The following is a 27,556-nucleotide window of genomic DNA, read 5'->3' on the forward strand; positions in this document are numbered from 1 at the left end:
AAAGGTATCACCATATCTGACTAAGTTTACAGAAAACATTTTAGTATCCAGCATGGCATGGGACCCGTGTTCAGATATCTGAGTCATAAAATAAAATAATCCATTTTCTTAGGATCTTCTTGATAGAGTAAAATAAAATAAAGTTTGAAAATTTTTTATTATTCACTCGCTGGCTTAGAGCATTTGTTGTAGTTGTTTTTGATCAATGATAACCATTTTTATCCTTCACTTTTAAATCATGGATAGAAATTTAGAAGCAAGAGTTGCCTTTTCCTTCAATTGCTAAGCCTACATCCTTCAGATATTCATCAAGAGCTGTTGAAGAAGAATTTTCAGTGGTCTAATTCTTGTAACTTGTAGTTGTTACTCTTGTAAACATGGAAGTATCCACCATTATTTGTGGACATGTATCAAGATTGGCACCTGAATACACTCGGTTGCTGTTCCAAGTATAGTAGATCAATCACTCCATCCAAAAAGTCATCCTAGGGTAGGTACTCTATGGCAGGCTATACTCATTGAATGCTGACATGCATGAGCTTTTGATGGTCTCGTTGTCTTCGAATGGTCCTATCTGTAGTACAAGTAGAACAATTTGCAAGTACATGCATGTGGTGAAATCTGCAATTATATACAATCTCAAACTCTCTACTCTACTTGCTATACTTCGATTGCAGACTCCTCTTGATTCTTGCACTTCTGGATTCTTAGGTTTCATTTTCTGTTCCCACAACAAGTAATAGATGTACGGAAATTGCGAGTTAGAGTAGCAAGGCTGTAGTTCCATTTAACAAAGAGCAAACCATTCTGAAACTCAAGAACAAGAAGTAACAGAAGCAGCAATTGGTAGGTACAACTAATGAGAAAGTGAAGGTTAAATAAAACTAAGTAGAAAAGCAACAGAGATATTGTGTTGAATGAAGGTGAAACATCAAGTTGAATAAAAGGTTTCCTCAAAATATTGAAATTGCAGTTATTGAATTATTATTGAAAATATGCTTCTGGTTTTATTAGTAACAGAACAGTGGCTCTAAGAACGAGCTTCTGGTTTTATTAGTATGTGTGTGTGCATGTATTTGAGAAGAAAACTGCTTAATTGATAGGGGAAAAATGCATGTGAGAGACAAATAAAAAAATTATGCACATTAGATGATGATTGAATAAAAAAACCTTGCCCCTGGAATGAGCTTTTCATTTTTGTTAGACGTTTTTTTTGAGGTGGTAATGGTTATTTCGTTCAAAGACCCAAATTTGTTATATGTACATGTGAGGATGCACACTAGAATATAAAGACAATAAAGCCCAATTCCTTACTAAATCATGCAAGGTATAGAACTGTTGTTAAAGAAGATTGCCTTCCCTACAGCCATTAAGATAATGAGCAAGCTTCCAACTGCCTCAGATCATCCCATGCACTGATGAATGGTATTATTAGCTGAATCTCTTTATACGGCAATGTTGGATGGGTGGAGCCTCCTGGCTATAGACTTCGGTGAGAAATGGAAGGATCTTGGCTTTGGTAGAATCAGAATCACCAATAGGGCCACCAAAATCCAAGAATAATCTCCCATTATGATTAAAGAAAACTCCTCCAATGCATGCTGCAACTGGGTTCTGACAAGCACTACCATCAAACTGACATCTAATTTCACCTTCTGCAGGAGGGAGGACAGTCGTTGGGGGCTGTTGACAGGGACACTGAGGATCTCTCTGCCAAATTCTTTTGCAATTAACTTCGCAATATGATTTTAAATTCATCTCTTGCTAACATCCAAGAGTGCAGGAGAAATAAATTCTTAGTTGCAGATCTTCAAAGGAGAATATTTAATGAAAATAAAAGAGTATGCCTTTGGTGGATCTCATAGTCATGGGTAACACACCCTAATGTGCCCCCAGCTACATATTGAAGTTGACTTGTGAATAGAATTTTTGACCATCCGTAGAATGCACTTATACACAAGCGCCAGATGCATTTTTTGCTTGTCCAATTGTTCTGAAATTGTTTAGATGCCAATTGCTTCTATGACAAGCTGATAAGGAGTCAGTAAGCCACCCCCTTATCCATTATATTATCTGGAGGAACTTACCTGTCTGTCTGATATCTGGTTTCAAGTTCTTTAGTTCAGGATATATCTATGTCTATGTCTATGATCTTCTAACAATTGGTATAAAAGCCATTAGTTCTAAGACAAGAGGAGATGCTTAATGTGTGCTGGTATTTGAGACTTTACTAGAATAGTGAGAGCACTGTTGATAGTTTCACGGGTCTTCTAGTTAGTTATTATAATTATTAAATCCCCCCTACAGAGTGTTGATAGTTTCACCAAGGGTCTTCTAGTGAGAGCACCATTATGTGAAATTCTGTCGATAAAGATGCCTTTATAGATGGTATCATGGTAGTTAGACTAGCATATTCAAGAATCAAGATTGCTAAGATTTTGAGACTCGGTAAGAGAGGAGCTTTACTCATTGACTTGGGGCTTCAAATTATCGATATATATGGGTTGTCAGAGGTTTGTATTGACAGCAAGGTTGAGGCCAATAAGCTATTTTTTTATAACCTAGGGGTTTGCCCAGGGAAAACTCGGTGATGCTCAGTGGTAAAGCTAAGGCAATTTCTGTTATATTTTCCTTTTTCTTTTTGTTGGACAGACATATTACACTTGTAAGCTAAAATATGTATATTTTATTAATGCAATAAGTTTTGTATTAAAATTATTCTATATGAATGGGGTTCATGAGATAAAATGAGGAAGATTATTATATTGAAGGGTACTAAGGTTTCAAAGCAATAGGATTACTAGAGATATTCAACTTTAAGGATCATATATAATAATATAAGAAGGTACTTCTCCATTCTTAGATTTTTTCTTTGTTTCTCATTGGCTATACTGGTTCCTTCACCTTTTGCACTAGTATGAAATTCTGGGTATATTATTTTTGATTGGTAGTGATTGAGACAAACATAAACCTATGCGTTCCAACTCTTTGATCCTTGAACATTCTATCTACCCATCTATGCATACTTTCTCAGTTGAGAATTGATAACTGTTTTCCATCAGTATTTGTTTGTCCTTTCTAGGGTGATTTCTAGAAACTGAAAATTCATCGTGCATTTTGTCTCAAAGTTCAGGGTGACATCTAGAAAATAATCTTCATTGATATAGAGAAGCACGTAATTGTTAATTTTCAAAAAAGAAAAGAAGCATGTAATTGTTAGTTTTACACTTTAATTTTATCAAAGCACTTAAGCTTAAACTCTCCTGTTATTTTCTCTCTACAGGTACTTCTCTTATGAGCACTTTTATGTCATATACTGCAAGTTCTGGGAACTGGATACAGATCATGATTTTGTGATTGACAAGGAGAACCTTATTAGATATGGTAACCATGCTCTTACTTACAGGATTGTTGATAGAATTTTTTCACAGGTTTGTTCCCCCTCCAATCCTTGGTCCTCTGCCTGTTGACTACATGTATTATACCAATATATTTTTGTTTAAAGTTTATTCTTTAACGTTCTCAGATTCCAAGAAAGTTTACTAGCAAGGTTGAAGGGAAGATGGGTTATGAAGATTTTGTTTACTTTTTGCTGTCAGAGGAAGATAAGTCGTCTGAACCTAGCCTTGAGTATTGGTATGCCTATCCCACTTCCTGCAATATCATGTTGAGCTTTATTGCTTAATGGAATTGAAACTAATGAAGGATTAAATGCAAAATTAAGCTTATGGACAAATGCCTTGTAAACAGAGGTTTTAAAATAAGTAGGAGTAAAACGAAGTATATGACATGCAAATTTAGTAATATTAGAACTGTAAATCAAGATACACTTGGGCTTGGAGACCAATAGATAACTCAATGTGACCATTTCCAGTACCTTGGTTCAATAGTTCATAACAAGGGAGAGATTGAGGAGGATGTCATCCAAAGAATTAGAGTAGGTTGGGCAAAATGGAGGGGTGCATCTGGACTTTTACGTGGTAGGCGAATACCAGTTTGATTAAAAGGAAAAATTCTATAAAACAGTTACAAGGCCAGCCAAGTTGTATGGAGTGGAGTGTTGGGTAGTCAAGAAACAATATGTCCAAAAAATGAATGTGGCAGAAATGCAAACGCTAAGATGGATGAGTGAAAAAACTAAGATGGTTTGAGCACGTGCATAGAAGACCAACTGTGCTAACTAGAAGAAGTGATTTGTTACACATTGAAGGGGCTAGAAGAGCTTGGAATAGACCGAAAAGGAGATGGGTAGAAGTAGTAAGAAATGATTTAAGCACTACTTCACTAATGATTTAACAGCGGGCATGGCTTTAAATAGAATGGATTGACGAAACAGGATTGGTGTAGCCAACCCATATGATGACGGTGATGATATGATCCTTTTTTTTTCTTTATTTTCTTAGATGGATCCAAGAGACAGAGAAGGGAAGGACATCAATCATGAGAAACTATTGGGACTTGGCAAAAATCATTGATGTTCTCTTCTTAAAGCCTTTTTCCACTTATATTTGAAGGGAGATTGTTCTTAATAGGATTGGTGGATTGGCATCAGCCAGGATGGGCTTCATACTGCTGGTGTGTGGTATGTTGAAAAATGGGGTTACATTTTCTACTTAGGATTGATTCTCTGATACAGTCTTGAGAAAAACTTGTAAAACAGTGCTCCATAAACTGTTGTATGGGAAAAATACCCTAACTGTTCTCTTAGTATGAATACCATAACTTTATTTAGAAAACTGTGTTTATCTATTAGTAATGGATTCTGATACAACCTATGATCATCAGATAGTGCAAGTTGAATGTGATGTCTGATGCATATTTTCTACTTAGGAGACAAATATGGCTAAGCCCATGCAAGAAAAATTGAAGAAAATCTTAGCTAGTACTTACTTGAATTGTGCCATTCAAGTTCATAGACTTGTTTGAGACTGAAGAAGAGCTGCATAGTGCATGGGGTGATTCATGCATGATTACTAAGGTTCTAGTGGAATGCAGGTAATACCCATTTCATTTGATAAAATTGCAGCTTGGGAGAGCTGCATGCAGGACTTGGTAGTCACATTTTCTTTTGTTGGAGGGGTGGGGTGGGATCAAAAAACTAGTATTCAATCTAGTCATTAATGCTAGATCTTTTCTCTGATATATCAATGCCTTTCGTCCCCAAACTGGTGCTCTTTATGTTAAGTGAAGAGTGAGTACTGTCACCATTTGCTAACATCTTGCTTTTTTGCTTGCTAGTATTTGGATTTGGGTTTTAATGCTCTTTGGGTGCATGTGGAACTTGCCCTCTGAAGTAAATCTGCTCTTTGAACCGTTTGCCTTTGGGCTGACTGACAAAGAGAGGGAACTTAATGTGGAAGTGCATAAGAGCAGCTAGTTTGTGGACAATTTGGGAGGAGAGAAATGCTAGAATTTTTCAAGAGAAAGAGAGAAGTCTTGCTGAAGTAAAGGAGTGTACACTGACAAGGACAATTTTCTGGTTGAAAACTTCAGACCTGTTCGTGAACTTCTCTTACGATGATTTAAGGAGGAATCCACAGCTGCCACAAAGAACAGAATACAAGCTGAATGGAAGCCTCCTCCAGAAAGAGAGGTTAAACTAAATTTTGATGAAAGCAGCCAAGGTAATCCAGAGCCTTTGGGTATAGAATGTTGCTGTCTTGAGAGACAAGGACAGCAACATTCTATCCTTGTTCTCAGGACCAGCGGGGGTTGGAGATTCTAAGGGCTGAGATATTAGCAGTGGTGCAAGATATACAGGTTGCAAGCCAATTGGGAGTCGAGAACTTGATAGTTGAGGGGGACTTCAAGGTGGTAGTCGGCTGGCTATTGAATCCAGAAACTCTTTTGGGGTTACAAGGACCTTTTGGAGAAAGTTAATTGGCTGACAAAGAATATGGTAGTTAGCCTTATGTGGGTCAGCAGAATGGCAAATGCTATGGCTTATTCTTTGGCTAAACAAGGGGTATCAAGGGGTGATTTGTTTTGGGTTACCTTGTAATTGTAATTTCCAGTTAGAGTGTACTTTTTTCAGTGTTCAGCTCTAAGGGAGGTAACATCTTGTGCCTCCTTTTAGGCTGACGGTACACTTCTCCTATGCCTAGTAAAATACCTTCATTTATAAAAAAAAATCTTTAAGTACAAGGAAGGTGACCAAAAGTCACCCAAGAGAGAAAAACAAAACAAAATCACCCAAACTTCAATATCTCAAAAAAGAAAAAAAGCAGCAGCCACAGTACAAGTATTACACCCAAGCTCCCTACCTTTGACCCAGATGTCCAAACCTGGAAAATAGGAAATTCTAACCATCAAAACGAAATTCTTCACAACCAGGCTCTCACATAAAAGCACAGCAAAGCATCCCAGAAAAAATTGGCCACCGCATCGTGAAAAAAAGCAAAAAAAGATCAGAGCCCTCTATTCTTCTTTTGACCCTTGTATTTCATCACTTTTTTACTTGGTCCATCCCAAATAGCCCTCCTTCTAATATAGCAAAAACACTTGACATCAGAACTGGACAACAGTTTTTCTGATGTTTGAACCTTCTGACTGCCAGAAAATCCTTCCTAAATTCCAACAAGTCCGTAGTCTCCTTGTTAATTCTTTCTAGTTCCAGAACTGTATTCTTCTTGAACACTTGATCTGCTTCCAAGATTTCAATCTCATCATTACTGGCTGTTGTAGGTGCATCTTCTCTCTTCTCAGAACTTAATTCTTCGGATCTTGACATATTTTCTTCAGAGGACTAAGGAAATCTTCCTTCCGGTTCCTGAAACATCTTTCTAGTAAAAACCTCTCCACCTAAAACCAGTAAACCCAGAGCTTTGTTCACTTCAACTGCTTTACCCACTACTTTGCTCATATCAACTCTTTTATTAATCCAGTTGGTTTAATCTATATGAACTTCCTCCTTGCTTGAATCACTTATTCTTCCTTCTTCATTGGTTCCACTATCTTGTTCTTTTTCCTCCTCTGCTAGTGGCCTTGTTCGGTGAGAATGTTTCCTATTGTAATCTTTATCCCAGGAAGCCTTCGAATTTCTTTCTTTTTTTTTTTATTTGAAACAGTTACTTTCATTAAATCTTTAAGAAACTTAGCACAACTGTCACCTTCAAAAAACAAGGTGACCCCTCCACAGATTACAAACAGGCCCCAAAAAGATTCTGCCTACTAACTCCTTGCTTTGCTAAAGTATCAGCCATTGCATTGGCTGATCTCCTACTCCATTTAAACCTGACTTCAAGCTCTTTTGTTAGTTGCACAATCTCCCTTTCAGCTTGTCTAAGGGACCAGGCGCCTAAGCTGTTTGTTTGCATCCAACCTATTACCAGTTTCGAGTCTCCCTCCACTTCCAACTGCTGAAAATCCAGCTGTTTAGCCTGCTTGAGCCCTTGTAGGTGTGCCAAAACTTTTGCCCTAAGAGAGTCCCCCAGTCCTATCGGGCCAGAATAAAGGGCCAGGACATTTCCTCCCCCATCTCTAAAGACACCCCCAATTCCAGAGGGGCCTGGATTACCTATAGAACTGCCATCAAAGTTTAACTTGCATCCAAAGATAATGGGGGCGACCAGTCCTCTTGAATAGCTAAAGAGGGGTAGGAAGAAGCTGTCACCGCACTCCACCCTCTAATTAAGTCATCTACAGAGAAGTCCTTGTACAGATCCAGCGGTTTCAGCCAATGTATGATCTTGATGGTGATCCCTTCTATGACTTCATGCGTTGATTTTTCTTTCCCTTGAAAGATTCTGTTATTTCTCTCTTCCCACACTGCCCAAACAACTACTGTCCTCTTTGCTCTCGACATTACCCTTCCTCTTTTCTTTGACTGACGAAAAAAGCTAGATTCAAAAAGATCCACCACGCTTGTAGGAGGAACCCACCTACACCCAAAGAGAGAGGAAAACCAATCCCAAATAAGAGTAACAAAAGGACAACCTGTCTTTTTTTCAAGCAAAGGCTACAAACATGAGGGGGTAAGAACCAATTTGGTCTTTTTTTCTGAAGCAAGTCCAAAGTGTTGATTTTTTGGAAAACCACTTCCCAACAAAAAGCAGTGAAGAAAGAAGAGCATGAAAAACAACCGGAGGACTCTTTAGACCAAATTCTATTATCAGGACAAGAATGATCCAAAAACATCGAATTTAAAAGGGAGAAAAGATCATTTGCCAACCCTATTTTTGACTCCCTCAACCGTCTCCTGAACCCTAAATCCCATGCCTCATTGGAAACATGAAAGACAGAGATGACTTTAAATTTGTTAAAGGACAAGGAGTAGAGGGTCGGGTACCTATCCTTAAGAGGCTGGTCCCCAACCCAAACATCCTCCAAAAAATGGACCTCATTACCCAAACAAGCATTATACCTGATGAAAGTAGAAAAGGCGGGCAAGATACCAACAATGTCTTTCCACGGAGAGGAATGAGAAGCCCTTGGGTTGATACTAGCATCCCATCAATTTACCGCCAATCCATGTATGCTTTCTATCAAACCCCCACAACCACTTACCTAAGAGTGCTATGTTTCTTAGACAGATATTTCCAATCCCTAAACCCCCTTTGTCTTTTGTCCTAGAGACCATTTCCCACTTCACTCGGTGATCCTTTTTTGACTCCCTAGGTTCCCAGAGGAAATCTCTCATTACTTTTTCCAACTTATTTGCCACCTTGATAGGCACTTTGAAGGTAGACAGGAAGTACACTGGCAAAATTGCTAAAGTTGACTTAATTAAGGTGATTCTACCTCCTAAAAAGATGTAATTCTTCTTCCACCTTGCTAGTCTCTTTGTGAATATTTTCGAGACTGGGTACCATAAACTTTCTGACTTTGGGTTTCCCCCTAGGGGTAAACCCAAGTATTTTATAGGCCAATCACTCCACTCACAGCCTAACACTAGCCAAGGAAGACACCTCCTCATCTGATCTATTAATCCCGACCACACAACTTTTATTCCAATTCAGTCTCAAATTAGAGACCTTTTCCAAATCTTCTACCAACAATTTCAGTTTGATCATCTCCTCAGGCTTTCCCTCACAAAAGAGAATTATATCATTTGCAAATTGTAAATGAGTAACCACTACTTGCCTTCCTACTCTCCACCCATGAAAAATATTTTTGGAGTCATCTCTGGAGATCATAACACTCAAAACATCCACTATCAAGGTAAAAAGGAAGGGGGAAAGAGGGTCCCCTTGTCTTAGACCTCTCTTTGCAGGGAAAAAATCCCTAGCTACCCCATTCACCAAAATAGAGTAGTGGCATGAAGTCATACAACCTTTTACCCATCTACACCACCTTTCTCCAAAGCCTCTGTTTCTTAAAACTTCTAATAAAAAATCCCAATCTACCAAGTCATAAGCCTTTTCCAAATCAAGTTTGCAAATCAAGTTTGCGGTTTCTACAAAATCTTGGCTAAGGTTTTGGCTAAAAGAATGAAGTGTGTGTTAAGCAGTGTTATCTCTTGTAACCAAAGCGCCTCAACCCAGGTGTGCGCCTTTTTAAAATTTTGCGCTTTTTGCTTTTTTTTTTTTTGAGTCTAACGGTTAGGCCGGGGTTCCACCCCCAGACCCCTGACCATGCTCTTCAAGGCAAGCCCAAACAAGTCTATGTTAGGGTCTGAATTCTTGTTTCTCACATAAAAATAATGATTTTATAACTTTCATTGCCTTTTAAGAAGATATTTTATTGTAATGAATGAATGAATGAACAACATTAGCAAATGGGGGGTTCTACTCTACTCAGTTCACTCGCTCACTGAAGCTCCAAGAACCCCCCATTTGCTAATGTTCATTCATTCATTGCAATAAAATATCTTCTTAAACGGCAATTAAAGTTATAAAGTCATTATTTTTATGTGAGAAATAAGAATTTCAGATCCAAACGTAGACTTGCTCAGGCTTTCCTCGAGGGGCGTGGTACAAAGACGACTCATAGAATCAAGAATGCAATATGTTTTACGTCGCATTAGCTACTTGAAGCAATGCAATTAAGGAAAAAAAGAGATTGTGGGTTTTACATGCTTGAAAAATGCTTTATATGTTTGCTTTTATTTTTAAGTTTTCATTTGAATACGCTTTACATGTTATGTTTATGTGTTTTAATTTTAGATAATAGGCTTTTTAAAACATTTATTTTAAAATTTAAGTTTATATTTTTTATTAACATTGTTTAATATTTTTTGATTTTTTTGCATTTTTAAAACTTTTTTGGCGTTTCATTTTTGAAATTTCCGACATTTTTTTTGATTTTTTAGCATTTGTTTTTTGTATTTTTGCGCCTTGCTTCAAAAAGGCATGCACCTTGCCTTGCGCCTCAGGCGCAAATTGGTCCCTGTGCCTTGCGCTTTTAAAACACTGTTATCCCCACAAAAAGGAAGAGGATTCAATGTCTGATAGGGGTCAGAAAGAAAAGAAATACATGTCTCTGAGTCCAATAGAGCGGGTCAGGGATCTCAATGTCAGAATGCTGCAGGTTTTGCGATTGACAGTACAGAAAAAGTGGGTCATGTTCAATGCTCAATATTAGAAGATTTGATCATAAAGAGATGCATCAAATGATCTGGTTTATGAGATCAGGATTCACAGGTAAGAATGGAAGTATAGACAAACATAGAGAATGTGTTTGTAGAAGTGGTGTATGTGGGGAGGCGATTTTTCCTAGTTGATTGGTTGAGAAACAAGGGTGACAGTTGACAAGATACGCAGAGACAACTCTGAAACAGGCATTAAGTTTTATATTGAAGAGGGGGAGTGCAAGAGAGAAAACTCATTGGTCAGCTGTTTTTTTCTTTCTTTTTCACATGAAAAAAATGAATAAAGCTGCTTCATGTAAAACATTAGGAGGGAAGCCCATCATAAATAAAAATTATGAGGGAAGAGGTTTGAAGGACAACATTCATTCTAATGCACAATATTTGATGTGGCTGAAAATAGTTAATGAGACAAGGTGACTTAATGTGCTGATGTTGGAGTTCCTTTTGATAAAGGTTTTATAGTAAACAAGATGGATATGGAAGTGTTGATTGATAGAGAAGTTCAAGGTTTCATGCAGGTAAGAAGTTGGGGTTATTTTTTTGTATAGGAGTTTGCAAGAAAGGCATCATTGGAATTAGAAAAGAAATACGAGTGTGCAGACAATTTGGATCACCCCAATTCTTGGGAGTGAACTTTGTTGTTTGACAAGATGAAATTTTTCTGGGAAGAGCTGGGCTGTAGTTGTTCTGGTGGAAGGATTGAGAAGTTTAATGGGGTTGAAGTGTGGTGTAATTGATTCAGGTGGAGAAAGATGTTTTTTTGGTTTGATGGTTATTGATGGCCTGTCTGATATTGTTGGTTTGTTCATGCTTGGTGATTTTGTTTCTTCCATATGAATATATCTTTCTGTTTGGGGATTTCATGAATGGTGTTTTTCCAGTGCAGTTGGTGGAAGGGTTTTTGTTGGGTGTTGGTGTGGATGTTAATGGTATTACATTTAGTTTCTTCTTCCTCTGGTGGTTTCTTATCACTCATTCTGTGTTCTCTTTTTACTTTATTATCAAGGAAAAGTCAATGAAGATAAAATAATTAAGTGCAATTTTGTTAGTGTTGCATGGACATGGATAAGAGTATCATAATCTGACATGTGTCCAAGAGTATGACTCAGCAAGATGAAAACAAGAACTAAAAGTCGTGTTCAAACAAGGATAACTATTAAAGTAGTCCATGTCTTGTTGAATCTTTAACATCACATACCTATAGGAAATGCATTTCAAAGATTATCTCAGTTATTTTGATTATATTTTGTAGAAAAAGTGACGTTTGATGTGTACATTGATTGTTCATTAAGCAATTAAATAAAGAAAATTGTCATATAGAATAGTCCCTCAAGAATCCATGGAATGTCCAAGTCCCAAACACACACACATCATCATCATCGTTATCTAAGCATTGTCCCAATTATAAGAGGTCGGCTACATGAATGTATATATGTATGTATTGGATACATTCGTGCACACATGTATCATCATCATCATCATCTAAGCATTATCCCAATTATATGAGGTCGGCTATATGGATGTATATATGTATGTATTAGATACATACATACATGCATGCATGTTCATATACATGGTATTTTGTTTTGTGGTGGGATTTGTGGCACCAATACATGGTTGGATTTGTGGTACCAATATAATTTTATTTTGAGGCCTTTTCCTCTCTTGGTAGTTTTATTTGTTACATAGAAAGATTGTAAGTTGTGCACCATTTATCTCATCAACTTTTATTTTGCAGGTTCAAGTGTATAGATTTGGATGGAAATGGAATACTCACACCTAATGAAATGCAGTTCTTTTATGAGGAGCAGTTGCATAGAATGGAATGCATGGCACAAGAGCCTGTGCTCTTTGAGGACATTTTATGCCAGATGATTGACATGATTGGACCAGAGGTCACACCTTTCCTTTTGGTTGTTCTTGTTAAGTTGTGATTTAGCCGTAGGTGATTTCAATGTTTGTAACAGTCAGTTTTGTATGCAGAAAGAATCCTATTTAACACTGCTTGACTTCAAGCGGTGCAAATTATCTGGGAATGTTTTCAATATCCTTTTCAATCTTAATAAGTTCATGGCTTTTGAAACTCGTGATCCATTTCTTATTCGTCAGGTATATTTGCAGTCTTTTTGCTTTAATGCTGATCTGCCACTTACAAGATGTCAATGAATCATTAGCTGCTTCATTATCTGTTTTTTGATGTCAGCATTTCTGTTGCTATGTATGTACAGGAACGTGAGGATCCAACTTTGACAGAGTGGGATCGCTTTGCACATAGGGAATATATTAGGCTTTCCATGGAAGAAGATGGTGAAGATGCCTCCAATGGCAGTGCAGAAGTTTGGGATGAATCACTTGAGGCTCCATTTTGAGTTCAAATCAGTAGGTAAAATTTCCTGACCGTTTCATCTTGCTTCAATGGAGGGTTCCGTCTCTTCTTGTCTTCCACCCAAGCATTTCCTTCGTTGGTAAGCCTCTTCTGATCAATTGAAGAAGCCATTTAGGTTATAAAAGGGCATCCCAATGCATGAGGCTCCTGCCAATGCGGGGTCTGGGGAGAGACAGATGACACACCCTTACCCCTGCAATGGAGAGGCTGTTTCAAAACCCTGGTCACCCCAGTGTTTTAAAAGCGAAAGGCGCAGGCAAGGTGCAAGGGTCATTTTGCACCTGAGGCGCATGCCTTTTTAAAAAAGGCGCACAAAATAAAAAAAAAACTAAAAACTAGAAAAAATAGAAAAAAAACATGTAGAAATTCTAAGAAATCAGGAAAATATAAAAAAACTAAGTTAATTACTTAATTATTAGCTCAATTGGTTAGAATTAGATACTTAGATTATTAGAAATTACTCATTAGAGGTAATGTAATCAGCTTATCAGCAATCTGAATTCTAAAGTTAATGAATCAGGAAAATATGCAATCATCTTATCATCAATAATCAATCTGAATTAAGAAATCAGCATGATTAAATGTTAAATAGTTATAGAATATGCAAATGCAATATTGCAATCAGCATTAAATATAAAAGAATTAAAGAATATGCAATCAGCAATGATTCAATTGGTTTATCAGGAAAAGATGCAATAAGTACAGAATTAAGAAATCGGCACTAAATAATTAAAGGAGACTAGACTACAAAAAAATAATAATAACAGAACAGTATAACACATTCAAATTTCAATTTCAATGATTCAATATAAAAATATAAAATATAAATATAAAAGAATTAAGGAATATGACATATGAGCACAACCTATAGTCCTATTCAACATTAGATAATCAGCATTAATGAAGTTAACACTTAAAAGACACTTACCTCTTGGTATCAGTATCCTCTCCATTGCTCACACGTAACAAAATCAATATAAAAATTGATCATTTATTGTAATAAGCAAGTAAGGAATCAGATTTGAAAAATATTTCAAAAAACAAGCTATATATTAAGAGTCAAAAAAAGACATATAGATTATAGATAGAGTCATAGACAGTTTTCTACCCAAAAAATGAGTCAGAGACAATTTTCTACAAAACAAAATCATAGACAATTTTCTATATTAAAAACAAAAAGAGTCCAAGGTTTCAGTTCAGCCATTCTTCAAGGCTCAATGTCTCGATCAGCATCATCATCCTCTAATCGTTTTCATCTTCACTTGGAAGTTCAACTTCATCTTCATTGTCATCTGACTTGTAGTCATCAAAATCCTCTTCCATTTCTTCTTCAACATCAACTTCAACTTCTTCTTCCTTTTCTTCATCTTCCAATTGAAGCTGTCTTGGAGTTGGTCTTTTTTGCATTAGATTTTGTTGCTCTTGCTTGGGAAGTTGAAGCTCTAGGCCTTGTATACCTTAGTAGCTCTTCAACTTCAGAAGCACGGGCAACATCTCCCCATGTTAGTGTATCATCATCAAACACCAAATCAGCTTCTGCACCATCCTCATCACACCCTACCTCCCCATTAACCATTCATTGCTCTCATCTATATCTTTTAATGAAATGGGGTCATTGGTGCTATGTGAGTCAAAACTTTCTTTAAGCATCATCTGGTTGAATTTAACAAATACCAAGTCATTCAGTCGCTTCCGATCCAACCGATTTCTTTTCTTAGTATGGATCTGTTAATTCAAAAAAATAAATAAGTGTAAATTTAAGATAATTTATGCAAAAAAATGGAAGTATTGGAGTGTAGTAGTTTGGCATATATGCTCAAATACGCTCCAATTTCGCTCAGACCCCGATGCACTACATGCCAAACTTAGAACTTTCACTGCAATCTTTTGTGGATTTGGGGTAGAAGCACCAAATATGGTCCACCAATCAGCTGAAAAATATAAGTATTAACTATTAGTGATCATTGGACAAACTAAAAATATTAAGATAATCAAATATTGTATTAATTATTAAATCAATGTTATTTACTTGGTGCATTAATCTTCCTCTGGGAAATAGCCAAATCAAAACCAAAAATGCCTTCTGCATTCTTGTACTTGGATATTTCATCAGTGGTTACAATTCTCTTGTTCTTGTCCTTCTCAAGCATCTCAATTACTTTAAAAAGCCCCGTCATAACCTCTTAATCTGTTTCAATTCTCTCTTGATCATCATAATAAAATTGGGGGTTTAAAAGGTAATCAGCTGTATGCAATGGTTGGTGGAGTTGGCATTCCCACCTCTTATTAATAATTTAAAAAATTTCTTCATATTTTTCTTTCCTTCCACTAAATGCCTTGTCAATTTCCTCCTTTGCTCGATCCATAGCCTCATAAATATAACCCATGGAAGACTTGTTTTCACGATCCACCAACCTTAATACACGAACAAGAGGGCCACACACTTTAATAGTAAAGATGACATTATTCAACTTCATTCCTTTGAGTTGAATAAATCTCTCAAATTCTTTTTTTGTTTGTATGTACTCTGCAATGTGAGAAAGGAAGTACCAAAATGGGTTTTTGCTGGCCTAATCAATTCTCTCTGATTTGTGAACTTCCTCATCAAGTTCAATAAACCCGGATGGTTATAGATATAACCCGTAAGTGCAATTGCCCTCTCAATTGTTCTCTTCACAGTAGGCAACCTTCCAATGTCTTCCAATATCAAGTCCAAACAATGGGCAGCACATGGTGTCCATGTCTGATGAGGATGCTTTTCCATAAAAAACTTCCCTAATAATAAAAGAAAACAATTCAAGAAATAAGAATTAAGAAATGTGACTTTAACATGTCAAAAGACTAAAGTTAAATAGAAATAATTAATAACAAAGTATAAAACTCACCGGCTAGGACATAATTTGATGAATTGTCAGTAATAACTTGGAGAACATTTTTCTCACCAATTCTCTCCACCATCTTGTCAAGCAGTATAAATAACCTCTCAACTGTTTTTACTTCACTTGAACCATCAATGCTCTCTATAAACATTGTCCACACCTGGCTATAGACCAAAAAATTTGTGAGGGTCCTATCGTTTTTATCTGTCCACCCATTAGACATAAGAGAGCAGCCCCATTTTTCCCAAGACTCCTTATGGTGCTGAAGCAATGTTTTTGTATAATCAACCTCCTTCAAGAAAGGAACTCGCAAGTCATAGTAACTTGGGATTTTTAATCTCGGGCCAAATTGCCCTATTGCCTCTACCATTGCTTCAAAACTTTTCAAGTGTACGACATTACTTGAAAGAAGAAGAAGAACTGTTTACTGTATTATCGGTTTGAAGAGAGGAGAAAAGAAAGAAATGGTTCATTGCTGAATCATCTACTGCCCCATACACTCCGTTATTTATAGCTTTTAGGATCCTTACAAGAATAGTAAATAAACAAAAATTAGAAACAATAAGGCCACCCAATCCAACTTAACAGAAATTAGAAACTAAAGAAATTAGTAACTACTAAAAAGAAATTAGAAACTACTACTAAAAGAAATTAGAAACAACTAGGTGTGGGTATGAAACAACACACACTAGAGCCTAAGTGTGGGTATGGAACCCCACATTCGTGGCTAACCAACTATTTCTTCACTCCCCCTCAAGTTGGGAGTAGATATTTGTCATGCCCAACTTGTGTAGATCCGTCTCCAATTTGCCTTTTGTGTCTGCTTTGGTGAAGAGATCAGCTAACTGTATGTCTGGGGCAATGTAAGGAAGGCATACTTCTTGAGATGCGACTCGCTCTCGGATAAAATGTCTATTAACTTCGATATGCTTAGTCCTGTCATGTTGTATTGGGTTGTGGACAATATTAATTGTAGCTTGATTGTCACAAAACAACATCAGAGTCTTCTCATAATCAACCTCCAACTCATTAAGCAAGGATCTCAGCCATAACACTTCTGCAACACCATTAGCCATGGATCTGTATTCTGCTTCTGCACTGGAGAGAGCAACAACATTTTGTTTCTTTCTTCTCCAGAAAACAAGATCTCTCTCCACAAATGCAAAATATCCAAAGGTGGACCTCCTATCAGTAAGACATCCGGCCCAATCCACATCTGTATACACTTCTATTTTCATATGACCATTATTCTTGAAGAGTATACCTCTCCGTAGACATCTCTTTAAGTAGGTAAAGATCCTTTCTATTGCAAGGAGATGGGTGGTCCTAGGAGAATGCATGTATTGACCGACAACACTGACGGCATAAGAAATATCTGGTCGGGTTAAACAGAGATAAAGAAGTTTCCCAACCAGCCTTTGGTACATAGCCCTATCCTCAAGGAGTTCTCCACTTTCTGTACATATCTTATGGTTAGGCTCAATGGGAGTATCAGTAAGTTTCACTCCTAAATTGCCAGTTTCTTCTAGTAAGTCCAGAACATACTTCCTTTGGGAGATGAAAATGACATGCATTCTACATAGACTGCAAGTAGAATGCATTCGAATTTGTCCAAAGCCAATCTAAACCTATCAAACCAAGCTTTCGAGGATTGTTTCAGCCTGTACAAGGCTTTCTTTAAAAGGCAAACTTTCTTTCCTGCTTCTGTACTATAAAAACCAGAGGGTAACTTCATGTATACTTCCTCTTGCAAGTCTCCGTTGAGGAAGGCATTTTTAACATCTAGCTGAAATAGTGGCCATGAGAAGTTTGCAACAATGGATGGAAGAACTCTGATAGTGTTTATTTTTGCAACAGGTGCAAAGGTTTCTGTATAGTCTATGCCATAAGTTTGTGTGAATCCCCTTGCAACCAATCTGGCCTTATACCTCTCTACAGTACCATCATCATATTTCACAGTAAACACCCATTTGCATCTAACAGGTTTCTTTCCTTCAGGTTGGTTAATTAGTTCCCATGTGTTGTTTTTAACAAGAGCATCCATCTCTACTTGCATTGCTTATTTACATTCAGGTATCAAAAGAGCTTCTTGCACTTTTCTGGGTATAGGAATAGAAGAAATAGATGCCAAGTAAGATCTATAGGATTCTGAGAGACTATTATAGGAAGGGAACTTGGAGATGCAATGGGTAGTGGATGAGGTGCAACGACGCTTCCTTTTACCAATAACAATTGGAAGATCAAGGTCATCTATCGGTGAAGGATGAACCTCTGTAACAGTGGGATCAACAGTGAGAGCAATAATAGTGTCTGGAGCTGGAGCTGTAGAAGATGTTGGAATTGGCTTGGATTGCTGTTGAGTACGAGAATCAACCTGCCTCCACCACTTTCTGTGATGCACCCTCAACTCCTTGCATTTTGACAACCTTCTTCGCAACTCCCCCCCTCATTAACTGGGACAGGTAAAGGAACTCTTAGAGCTGAAACTGAAATCCCTTCCTCACTATTCTCCCCATGAGGAGAAGTCTTACGATAGTAGGGCATATCCTCAAAGAAGGTGACATCCATGGACATAAAGTGCTTCCCTAAAACTGGCTCGTAACATCAATATCCCTTTTGATTTTGTGCATACCCAAGGAAAATACACTTGGTGGCTTTGGGATCAAACTTGGAGCGTTGAGGTCGAAGGATTTGAACAAAACAAGTACACCCAAAAGTTTTGAGGGGAATAGTGAATAGGTCATTATCTGGATATAGAAGACTGAACTGGGTTTGAATGTTTAGGACCCGTGAACGAACCCTGTTAATGAGGTATATGGTTGTATGGATTGCATCTCCCCAAAAGCGTATGGGAACATTGGAGTTGAGCATGATGCTTCTAGCTACCTTTAAAATATGTTCATTTTTTCTTTCAGCAACCCCGTTTTGCTGAGGTGTGTGAGGACAGGTGCACTGGTGAATGATCCCATGATCAAGGAGATAGGATGCCAAGGGTTTTGCAAAGTATTCCTTGGCATTATTAAATCTAAGAGTTTTTATCGTGGTTTCAAATTGGGTTTGAACCATCTGATGGAAAGCTTGGGTCAGAAAAGGGACCTCCATGGTGGGAGTATGATATGGCCCCCAAACATCGGTATGCACAATCTCAAAAGGAAGGTTGTTTCTTTTATTACTATAAACGATAAGATGATTTACTGTGTTTTCCAAGCTCCCAACTTTCACATTTTAACCCAGACACTTCTATTGACTCAAACAAGTTTGGAAAAAGACTCTTTAAAGACCCAAAAGATAAATGACCCAAGCGGTTGTGCCAAAGCATAATCTTACTACAAGATTGAGAAACAAACAATTTCCCTGCTTCACTCTGCTCCCCCTGTGAATGTTCCAGCAGGTAGACTCCATTCATCTCACGGCCAATCCCAATCACATTTTTCGTTTCCAGATCAGGGAAAAAAGTTACCAAACAGTTTTGATTTTTAGTAATACTACTAACTGAAAGTAAGTTAGCACTAAGCTTGGGAATATGCAAAGCTGAGGATAGGGTGATGGTATCTAATAATCTGATGTCTCCCTTGCCAGAAATTGGTACAAGAGAGCCATCAACAATAGAAACTTTGTCTCTCCCAGAGGATAAATAATAGGTGCTAAATAGGGTAGATATGCTGGTCATATGATTTGAAGCACTTGAATCTATTACCTAGGAAGGTCTAGTATTACTTGGGACAGAAGCATGACAAGCAGTAGCTCTTGTACCTGTAGGAGCAAGGGTTGAAGTAGGCTGAGCTGAATTACTAAATTCATTTTCTAATTGAGTCAGAGCAGCTCGGACTGCAGCTAGGGTATTTAGAGGAGTGCCTCTTGTGCCTGATGAAGTTGTACTATCAGTGTTGACAGCCATATTAGCATTCTCTTTCTTATTTTTGAGCTTTGCTGGAACTAGATGGGGGTTCAAATTCCAACATGTGTCCTTAGTATGTTTAGGTTTCTTGCAGTGTTCACATACTAAGTTCTTTTTAGCTTCCTTCTCCTAATCCCCCCTAGATTTAGGTCTAACTGCTACCAAGGCTGATTCGGAGGGCTGTTGCTGCAGCATAACATTTCTCCTAGTTTCTTCACTATGTACTAGGGAATAAGCTTGTGATAAAGTCACACCATCTCGTCAACAATTGTTGTCTCACAATGTCATATTCAGAGTTTAGACCAGTTAGAAACTCAAAAACTTTGTTAGTTTCAACCTGCTTTCTATATGTTTGTGCATCTTTATGATTCTCCGACTCAATTTTTCAAGATGGCCAATTTCATGCCATAGGGATTTTAAGGTTGAAAAGTAAACAGAGACTTGCTTCTCTCCTTGCCTCATATTTTTAACCTCACATTTTAGCTCATAAGCCTTGGCAACATTAAGAGGCTGAGAGTAAGTTTCCTTCATAACATTCCCATATTTTCTTAGCTGTTTTGACCCACAAGTAGTTTCGGCTGATGTGTGGCTGCATAGAGTTGTACAACCATGTCATCACCAAAAAATTTTCTTGGACCCGCCTAGCATAAGTAGGGTCCCTCCTTGGAGGGTTCCTTCACATCCCCTAGCAAGAAGTTCAATTTTCCTCTACCCTTAATAGCCATAATGGCTGATTGGGCCCATCCCTAGTAATTTGATCCATCAAACTTAACAGTTGTAATCTGAAAGGTGTTTTCAGTCATGTTACCTGAACCACCAGTCCCAAAAGCATTTTACCCTTGGTTCTCGTACTCCATTCTAATTTCAGAAGAGGCTTTAAACTATTGTGACAAGAAAAAACTGTATTTTAAGGCTGATAACAGCTGACCTAGGACAATGATTTTGTAGTTAGATAACAGCCAACTACTGTCCTGGGATTGATATTAGTCCTGGTGAGATTTTCTATCCGTGCCTTTGAATGAATAACGAAGTCCTTTTGAGTATCAATCTCAAGAAAAGGTACTTTATGAAGAAAAAAGCCTAGAAAACTGATTGCGACCTTCAGTCTTCAAACTTGATCAATCGATTACTGTTAGCACCTTGAATTTTGATCAATGAACCAAAAAAAAAAAAACTGACCGGCACCTCCAATCTTGATCAAGAATCGATCTTGATCACTCAATTCCTGCCTGATTCTTCCTGATTACAAGAAGCTCTCTCCAATCATAGGACAGCCCTAAACAATTCTCATGTGGTTGGCTGAATTAAATCCACATGAGAAACCTTAGATCTAAGGCTTTGACACCAACTTGAAAGAAGAAGAAGAACTGTTTAATGTATTACAGGTTTGAAGAGAAGAAGAGAGAGAGAGAGAGAGAGAGAGAGAGAGAGAAGGGGTTCAGTGGCAAATCATCTGCTGCCCCATATACTCCTTTATTTATAGCTTTTAGGATCCTTACAAGAATAGAAAATAAACAAAAATTAAAAACAAGAAGGCCAGCTAACCCAACTTAACAGAAATTAGAAACTTCTAATAACAGAAATTAGAAACTACTAATAAAAGAAATTAGAAACAACTAGGTGTGGGTATGGAACCCCACACTCGTGGCTAACCAACTATTTTTTCAGTATTCAAGGGAATACCAGCTTGATAAAACCATCTAGCAATGCGTATGCATACTTGCTCTCTCCCCTTTTTATTATTATACGCATCACTAATAGTGGTTTGCTTCATCTTTCTCTGTTCTCTTCTCAAATTCACAATTTCTTTTGGGCTTGGAGTAGGAAAAAATTTATCAAAAGGCCCCTTTTTCCTTCTTATGGGGGCTGTTTAGAACTTCTTTTTGAACCTGAAGCAGAAGGAATATGATCACCACTTCCAACACCAAGAATTTCCACCTTGCCCCCAATCTCATCCTCATCTTCAATTGTGTTTTCAAAATCAACAAAATCAGGAATTCTGCCCTCTTGACTTCCAACTATGTCCTCTTTCATTGATTTTTTTTTTCTAGCATGTATGCTAATATCTCTTCTTTCACCTCTCTCGGGCATTTAGGACAGACTTTTACATTTCTTCTTCCACCAATCAAATGCTCCTTTGCTCTATATATCCCTCCATTTGTCACTTTGCCACAAAATTTGCAAGTGACAGAATTTGTATCCTTTGGATCTTGCAAATAGCATAATTTCCAGCCCGGGTCTTTCCTATTGCTTTCTTGAGTATTGCCGGACTTATCTCCCATCTCTTTACCCGGTTGGCAAAATTTCCTATTGGCAAATAACAAATTACAATTTGCAACTATCAATACTCATATTTGTGAACCTATCTTTGAAAATAAATAAACTATTCTAGTTCTACTTGATAATAACAGAAATAAATAAACTATATCCTACTTAATAATGAGAAAAACTGAATTGTTTTAACTCACTAAGAAGCAAACCTGTAATTCTGCAAGTATGCAAGTCTTTGTGTAAACTATAAAGAAGAATGGGCAGTAACGGCAGTTTTAAAATTTTAATGATAAAAACTAGAAGACAATGGGGTGGACTGTGGAGCCCCAATTTTAACGAGAAAAACTGAAAACAAATGGGGCGGATCCCCTGTTTTTATGATAAAAACTGAAAAGCAATATGTTTCAATTCAATGAGAAAAACTGAAAAAAAAAGGGGTGGATCCCCTGTTTTTATGATAACAACTGAAAAACAATGGGGCAGAGCCCCTGCTTTAATGAGAAAAACTGAAAAAAAAAGGAGGCGGATCCCTTGCTTTTATGACAAGAACTGAAAAAACAAATGGGGCATAGCCCCTGTTTGTGTAAGAAACAAGAAGAAGAAGAAGAAGAACAGGGTGGCTGAGGCGCATGCCTGTTTTGCTGGGCCGCCTGTCGCCTGGCCTGAGGCGCACACCTAGGTGCAAAGGCGAGCAACTGTGTTTCTGTGCCTTGGCCTGGGGGAGGCGCTCAGCCTGGAAAGTGCCTCTCCTCTGCACCTAGGTGTGCCTTTTAAAACACCGGTTCACCCAGGTTGCAATGGAGTAACCCAACCCTTGCACCAAGGCCTACCCACTGGCCATTAAGTTATCCTTAATGTAAATGTGAGGCTTTTAAAAGGTGGAGGACTAAATGGTCTTTTCATGTAAAATTTTGTTTCTAGCCCAAATTTATGAGTTGCTTTTGAATTGTGATATATGATCTCACACAACTATTTTATAATCTGAAAAATGATTAGTATGTACAGTTTGAATTGTATTAGGGCTGATTTTATATGAATCATATGATTCAAATTGTTAATCACACGATTTTAAAAACATTGGTCAGGAGGCCAGAGGCAAAGTTACAGATATATGTTGATGGTTCCACTATAATGAATGGTATGAATAATCTAAACATTTGCACATTTCTAATCATCAAAATTGAGAAAGCTTTAAAAAAACTGAGATACAAAATGAGGTACCTTCTTCTCAGTGTTTTAAAAGTGCATGGGTCTTTTTGCAGCTGAGGTGCAAGGTGAGATGTGCACCTTTTCTGAGATGAGGCTCAAAATTTTAAAATTTTAATAATACACAAAATGTAAAATTATTAAATTTTGCAAAAAAAAAAAATTAGCTTACTTAAATTTTAAGCCAAATGTTTTAAAAAGCTTATTAGCTCAAGATGAAATACATAAACATAACCATTTCAAAGTGAAAATGTAAAAATAAAATTAAAATAATATCTAAAACATATTTAAGCATTCAAGAATTCAAGCACGTGAAATTTTCAATCTATTTATTTCTTTCCCAATCACATTACTCTAGTTCTACCAGTCTCTTTGTACTGAGCTCGTTGGGGCAAGCCCAAACAAATCTTATCTTTTTTTTTTTGATAATTACCCAAACAAGTCTATCTTAGTGTCTTAAATACTTAATCCATGCTTATAAAATTGGTTTTATAATTTAGTTGTAGTTATGTTTTTCAAAATAAAATGTCTTTTATCAGGAAGAATAAATGAACATTTGCAAATGGGGGGTTCTGAAAGTTGATATCCCATCCCATCATGTGTGATGTATGAGAAACTCTGCCTATCTTTCTCTCCCATTAGCACTGCCATACTTGCCAGGTCAAGTATAGCTAGCCTTGCATCTCATTCTTAGCTTTTGGTTAGATAATGGAGTCTCAGACCATGACTGAGTCTTCAGATTTATTTGTCTTCCATTTACCATGTGCATTTCTAGTACATGGTCCAACTTGCATAACATGACCTCTCTCTCTCTCTCTCTCTCTCTCTCTCTCTCTCTACTTGTGTGGTTCAGTGATTTAAAAGGTGCACCTAGGCACTCAGGCAAGGTGCATTTTAAGGTATGTGCTTTGCCTAGGTCCTAGGCACAGCACTTTCAAAAGGCCCAAGCCTGGTGTGCCTTGTACTCCGAGAATCCCATATTTGCTATCATTGTTCATTCATTCATCCTAGTAAAATATCTTCTTAAAAGGTGTGGTTTGTTGGAGAGCAGTCATAGGGGCTCCATCCTATATCTTTTTTTTTTTTCTTAATTTTGTTCTTATGAATGATTGAAACAAGTTTTACATTGTTGTCCTTGTATGGTTGTGTTGTAAATTTGAAATAGGGGCTTTCCCTACTTTCCATTATCTGATTTGCTGTTGTTTTGGGAGGGGAACCCAGGTTATTTTTCTTTTTCCTTTATCTCTTCCCTTTCTGATACTTTTTTCCTTCTGCTTCTCTTCAAACAGATCTGGCCCCTCTCTTCTACTGGTACCTTCTATAACTATGCTGCATGGAGCAGAGTGTTGGGATGTTAAGAAAAACAAAGTCCAGAAAATGGGGTGGCAGAAATGTGAATGCCTAGATGGGTGGGGGTAAAACTAGAAAGGACAGATTTAGAAATGAAGTCATATGAAGGAACCTAGGAGTAGCTCCAATAGGTGATAAAATGAGAGAAATTAGATTGAGATGGTTTGGTCATGTGCATAGAAGGCCATCTACAGCACCTGTTCCGATAAGTCATCAGTTACAAGTTTAAGGGGCTAGAAGAGTTAGGGCAGACCATAAAGGACTTGGGTGGAACTAATAAGAAATGATTAAGTGTCCATAATTGATATGGCACTGGACAGAATGGAAGGGTGAAACAGTATTCATGTGTTTGAGCCCATATGGTTGGGACAAGGCTTAGATGGTGATGATGATGAAAGGAATTCATTGTTTCAGGAGGGACTGATGATAAGGTAAAAGCTGTCTCTTGAAGAATTCTATTTAAGAAGGGGAAGGTGAAAAATGAGGGGCAAAGATGAACTCTTCTAAAAATTAAAATTTAAAGAAATCTTCTGGGAAGATCTTTATGTAGAATCTCCATTGGTGGCTCTAGTTTTCTGCTTTACTTTAGTTCCATTATCTCCCTTTTATGTTGATTAGTGGTATAAGCATAAAACCCTTGTAATAGAGGAGATTTTACGTGATTTTAAGAGGTTGGGCTATCATTGACATCCAAGTCCCTTTTAAGGTGGGCCTGGTTTTGTGCATGGCACCCTGATATTGCAACAATATATTAGCACCTAATGATTATTTTTCATGATTGATTGGCAGAAAGGGTTTGTGACAAGCAAAACACTGAAAGATTGTAAGGTGATTCCCTGATAGAAAAGTGTGGAGTCTCTTGACTTTAGAAGTGTTATCTTGGTCACTCTAAATATGGAAGAGTTGTAAACCTTAAATGTACTTTTGGCAATTTTGATTTGATGTATGCAAAACATTTTAATTATAGATGATGAATTAATTGGATTGTCAGACCTAAAACGGGTGGCAGATACTTTAAACTGATCAATGACAAGATCTGTTAGAACTCGCATGGTTTCTAGACCCATTAAGATTTGATATGCACAGCTTTTTTTTTTTGACAATTACCAATGAATAAATTGGTTTGTCAGGCTCAGATCAGATGATGGAGCATTTTCAGACTGTTAAACCATACAAGAAAACTAATAATGCTTAACATTGTAGACATAATTGAGATAAGGGATGGTTCTGGATCTTGTCTGGATGTGTTTAAATAACAAAATAGAAGCCCTTCTAACATGTTTGGTTTAAGCTTTTATTTTCTTTTTTCCTTTTTGAATATATTAAATCAAGAAAAAGTGTATGGTATTCATGGTCCTCTACAAGGAAATTTGTACAGTATATACACAGCATTGATGATCCCCAAAAAAGTCTATTTTCAAAAAAGAACAATCCTCTCCACTAAAAGATTTGAGAGTAGACAACTGGCTTTTAATCATTTGTATTGCAAAATTGATTACAGTTTCCTCTGGATTTGCCTTCTACTCAAGGATTCTATGTTGCCTAAAGCTAATGGGCATTTGCTTTCACTCAGATGTTCTTTGCGTAGCTGTTCTTCTGAACAGCTTCATTCATATGTGTTATATGAATAGTTCCATATCTCTCTTTCTCTCTCTCTCTCTCTCTCACACACACACACACATTGTTGTTTTCTTTCCTTCTGCTACATTCAGTGATATTATTAGTACTTTTCTGTTGATCTCTTGAGATGGTATATGACCAAAACAAAAGAATATACAATTTGATTCTGTTAACTGTTCACGCCAAAGAAATGATCTGAAGCCTTTATCCATCCTTATGCGTAACATTTTATGGCTTCACTTGCAGGGACCTAGACAAATTCAGCATGCTTATTTGAACCTGGGTTATTGAATGAAGAAGCCATCATCTCTCTTTTGAATGAAGTTAGCCACAGCATCCAGCATCAACAGTGGAAATTTTGAGCTTGGCTAAGTGAAATGCATCTCTGATGCGCATGATCTTCTGGTGGGTGATATTCTGGCCATTGAGAAAATGAATTGAACCACACCGAGGAATGTTACAGTGGAAGTTTCTTTTTTGGAAATAGCAAATGCTTCCTTGGTGTAGGACGGGCGGTTACTGACCTGTGATTAATCATATCATCCAGGTAAAATAGTTGCAGAGTATGGTTAGTCAAACTTTTCCTTTTGTTTTTAAGGAAATCAATTCCATGTCATATTGCATTTTTCTTACCCGTCCACCGTAGTGGGTTCTGGAAGTATGGGCAGGCGTTTGTCTTTCATCTTAATGGCATTCTGTTTTCCGGCTTGGGGGTGTCTTGGTCTTATTTTGTTGGTTTCTCTTCGGAGTTCACATGTTATCTTATTGGACTTGTGATGAAAGGGAAAAAAATTAATCATTGTATTTTGTTTTTCTTTGAAATGGCATGTCTTCTATTGTCTAATAAAGACGGTAGAGTAATTTTCAATATCTGATAAAAGGAATTAGTGTCAATATCTGAATTTTCAATAGTAGAATTTGATGTCATTCAAATATATTATGGCAGAATAAACGTTATGCTGATTACAATGTTAAGTTCTCACATGCTTTGAGTTTTATTGCCTGTATGCCAACAGGCTGAATGAATGTTTCAATGGTACTGACTGCTTTTAGAACTTTGGAGATAACTTGTAGATACTCTTTCGGTAGCTTACCCATTTGAGACGTGTTATTTAGAAATTCTTTTGAAAGGTCTTCTGGAAGATCTGGCAGTCATACGACGTAGTGAGCTTTTATATAAAGATCTTGATAGTCTACAGACCGTTTGGTTGGAGGTGCATCTTTCAATGCGAAAATGAGATGAAAAAAAAGGCGAGAAGCTTCATTTCTACTTTTCCGAAATAAAGCTTGAAGCGAGTTTCTCACATTTTTTCTGGGCGGAGTCTTTTGGCAGTTAGATCTTTTCCCAATCAAATGGGAAAAAGAATGTGGATTTCCGGGCTTCTAAACAGCCAACAGCCCACACAGAAAGACATGTG

At 37.3% G+C, this 27,556-nt stretch overlaps 1 protein-coding gene across 1 annotated transcript in view; it reads left to right on the top strand.

Annotated features, from left to right (window-relative positions):
• Nucleotides 1-27,073, top strand: part of LOC148865028 (serine/threonine protein phosphatase 2A regulatory subunit B''beta-like) — a 49,879-nt gene extending 22,806 nt beyond the window's left edge. The window contains exons 8-13 of the mRNA XM_088977084.1: nt 3,284-3,431; nt 3,527-3,636; nt 12,267-12,423; nt 12,512-12,637; nt 12,757-12,911; nt 26,385-27,073. Coding sequence (XP_088833210.1) covers nt 3,284-3,431; nt 3,527-3,636; nt 12,267-12,423; nt 12,512-12,637; nt 12,757-12,897 — 682 coding nt within the window. The 3' untranslated portion in view covers nt 12,898-12,911; nt 26,385-27,073. The remainder of the gene's footprint in view (nt 1-3,283; nt 3,432-3,526; nt 3,637-12,266; nt 12,424-12,511; nt 12,638-12,756; nt 12,912-26,384) is intronic.
• Nucleotides 27,074-27,556: the final 483 nt, after the last annotated feature.

Source organism: Nelumbo lutea, chromosome 3, assembly GCF_056320005.1.
Source record: "Nelumbo lutea isolate HS-2025 chromosome 3, American lotus-T2T, whole genome shotgun sequence".
Classification (NCBI taxonomy): Eukaryota; Viridiplantae; Streptophyta; class Magnoliopsida; order Proteales; family Nelumbonaceae; genus Nelumbo; species Nelumbo lutea.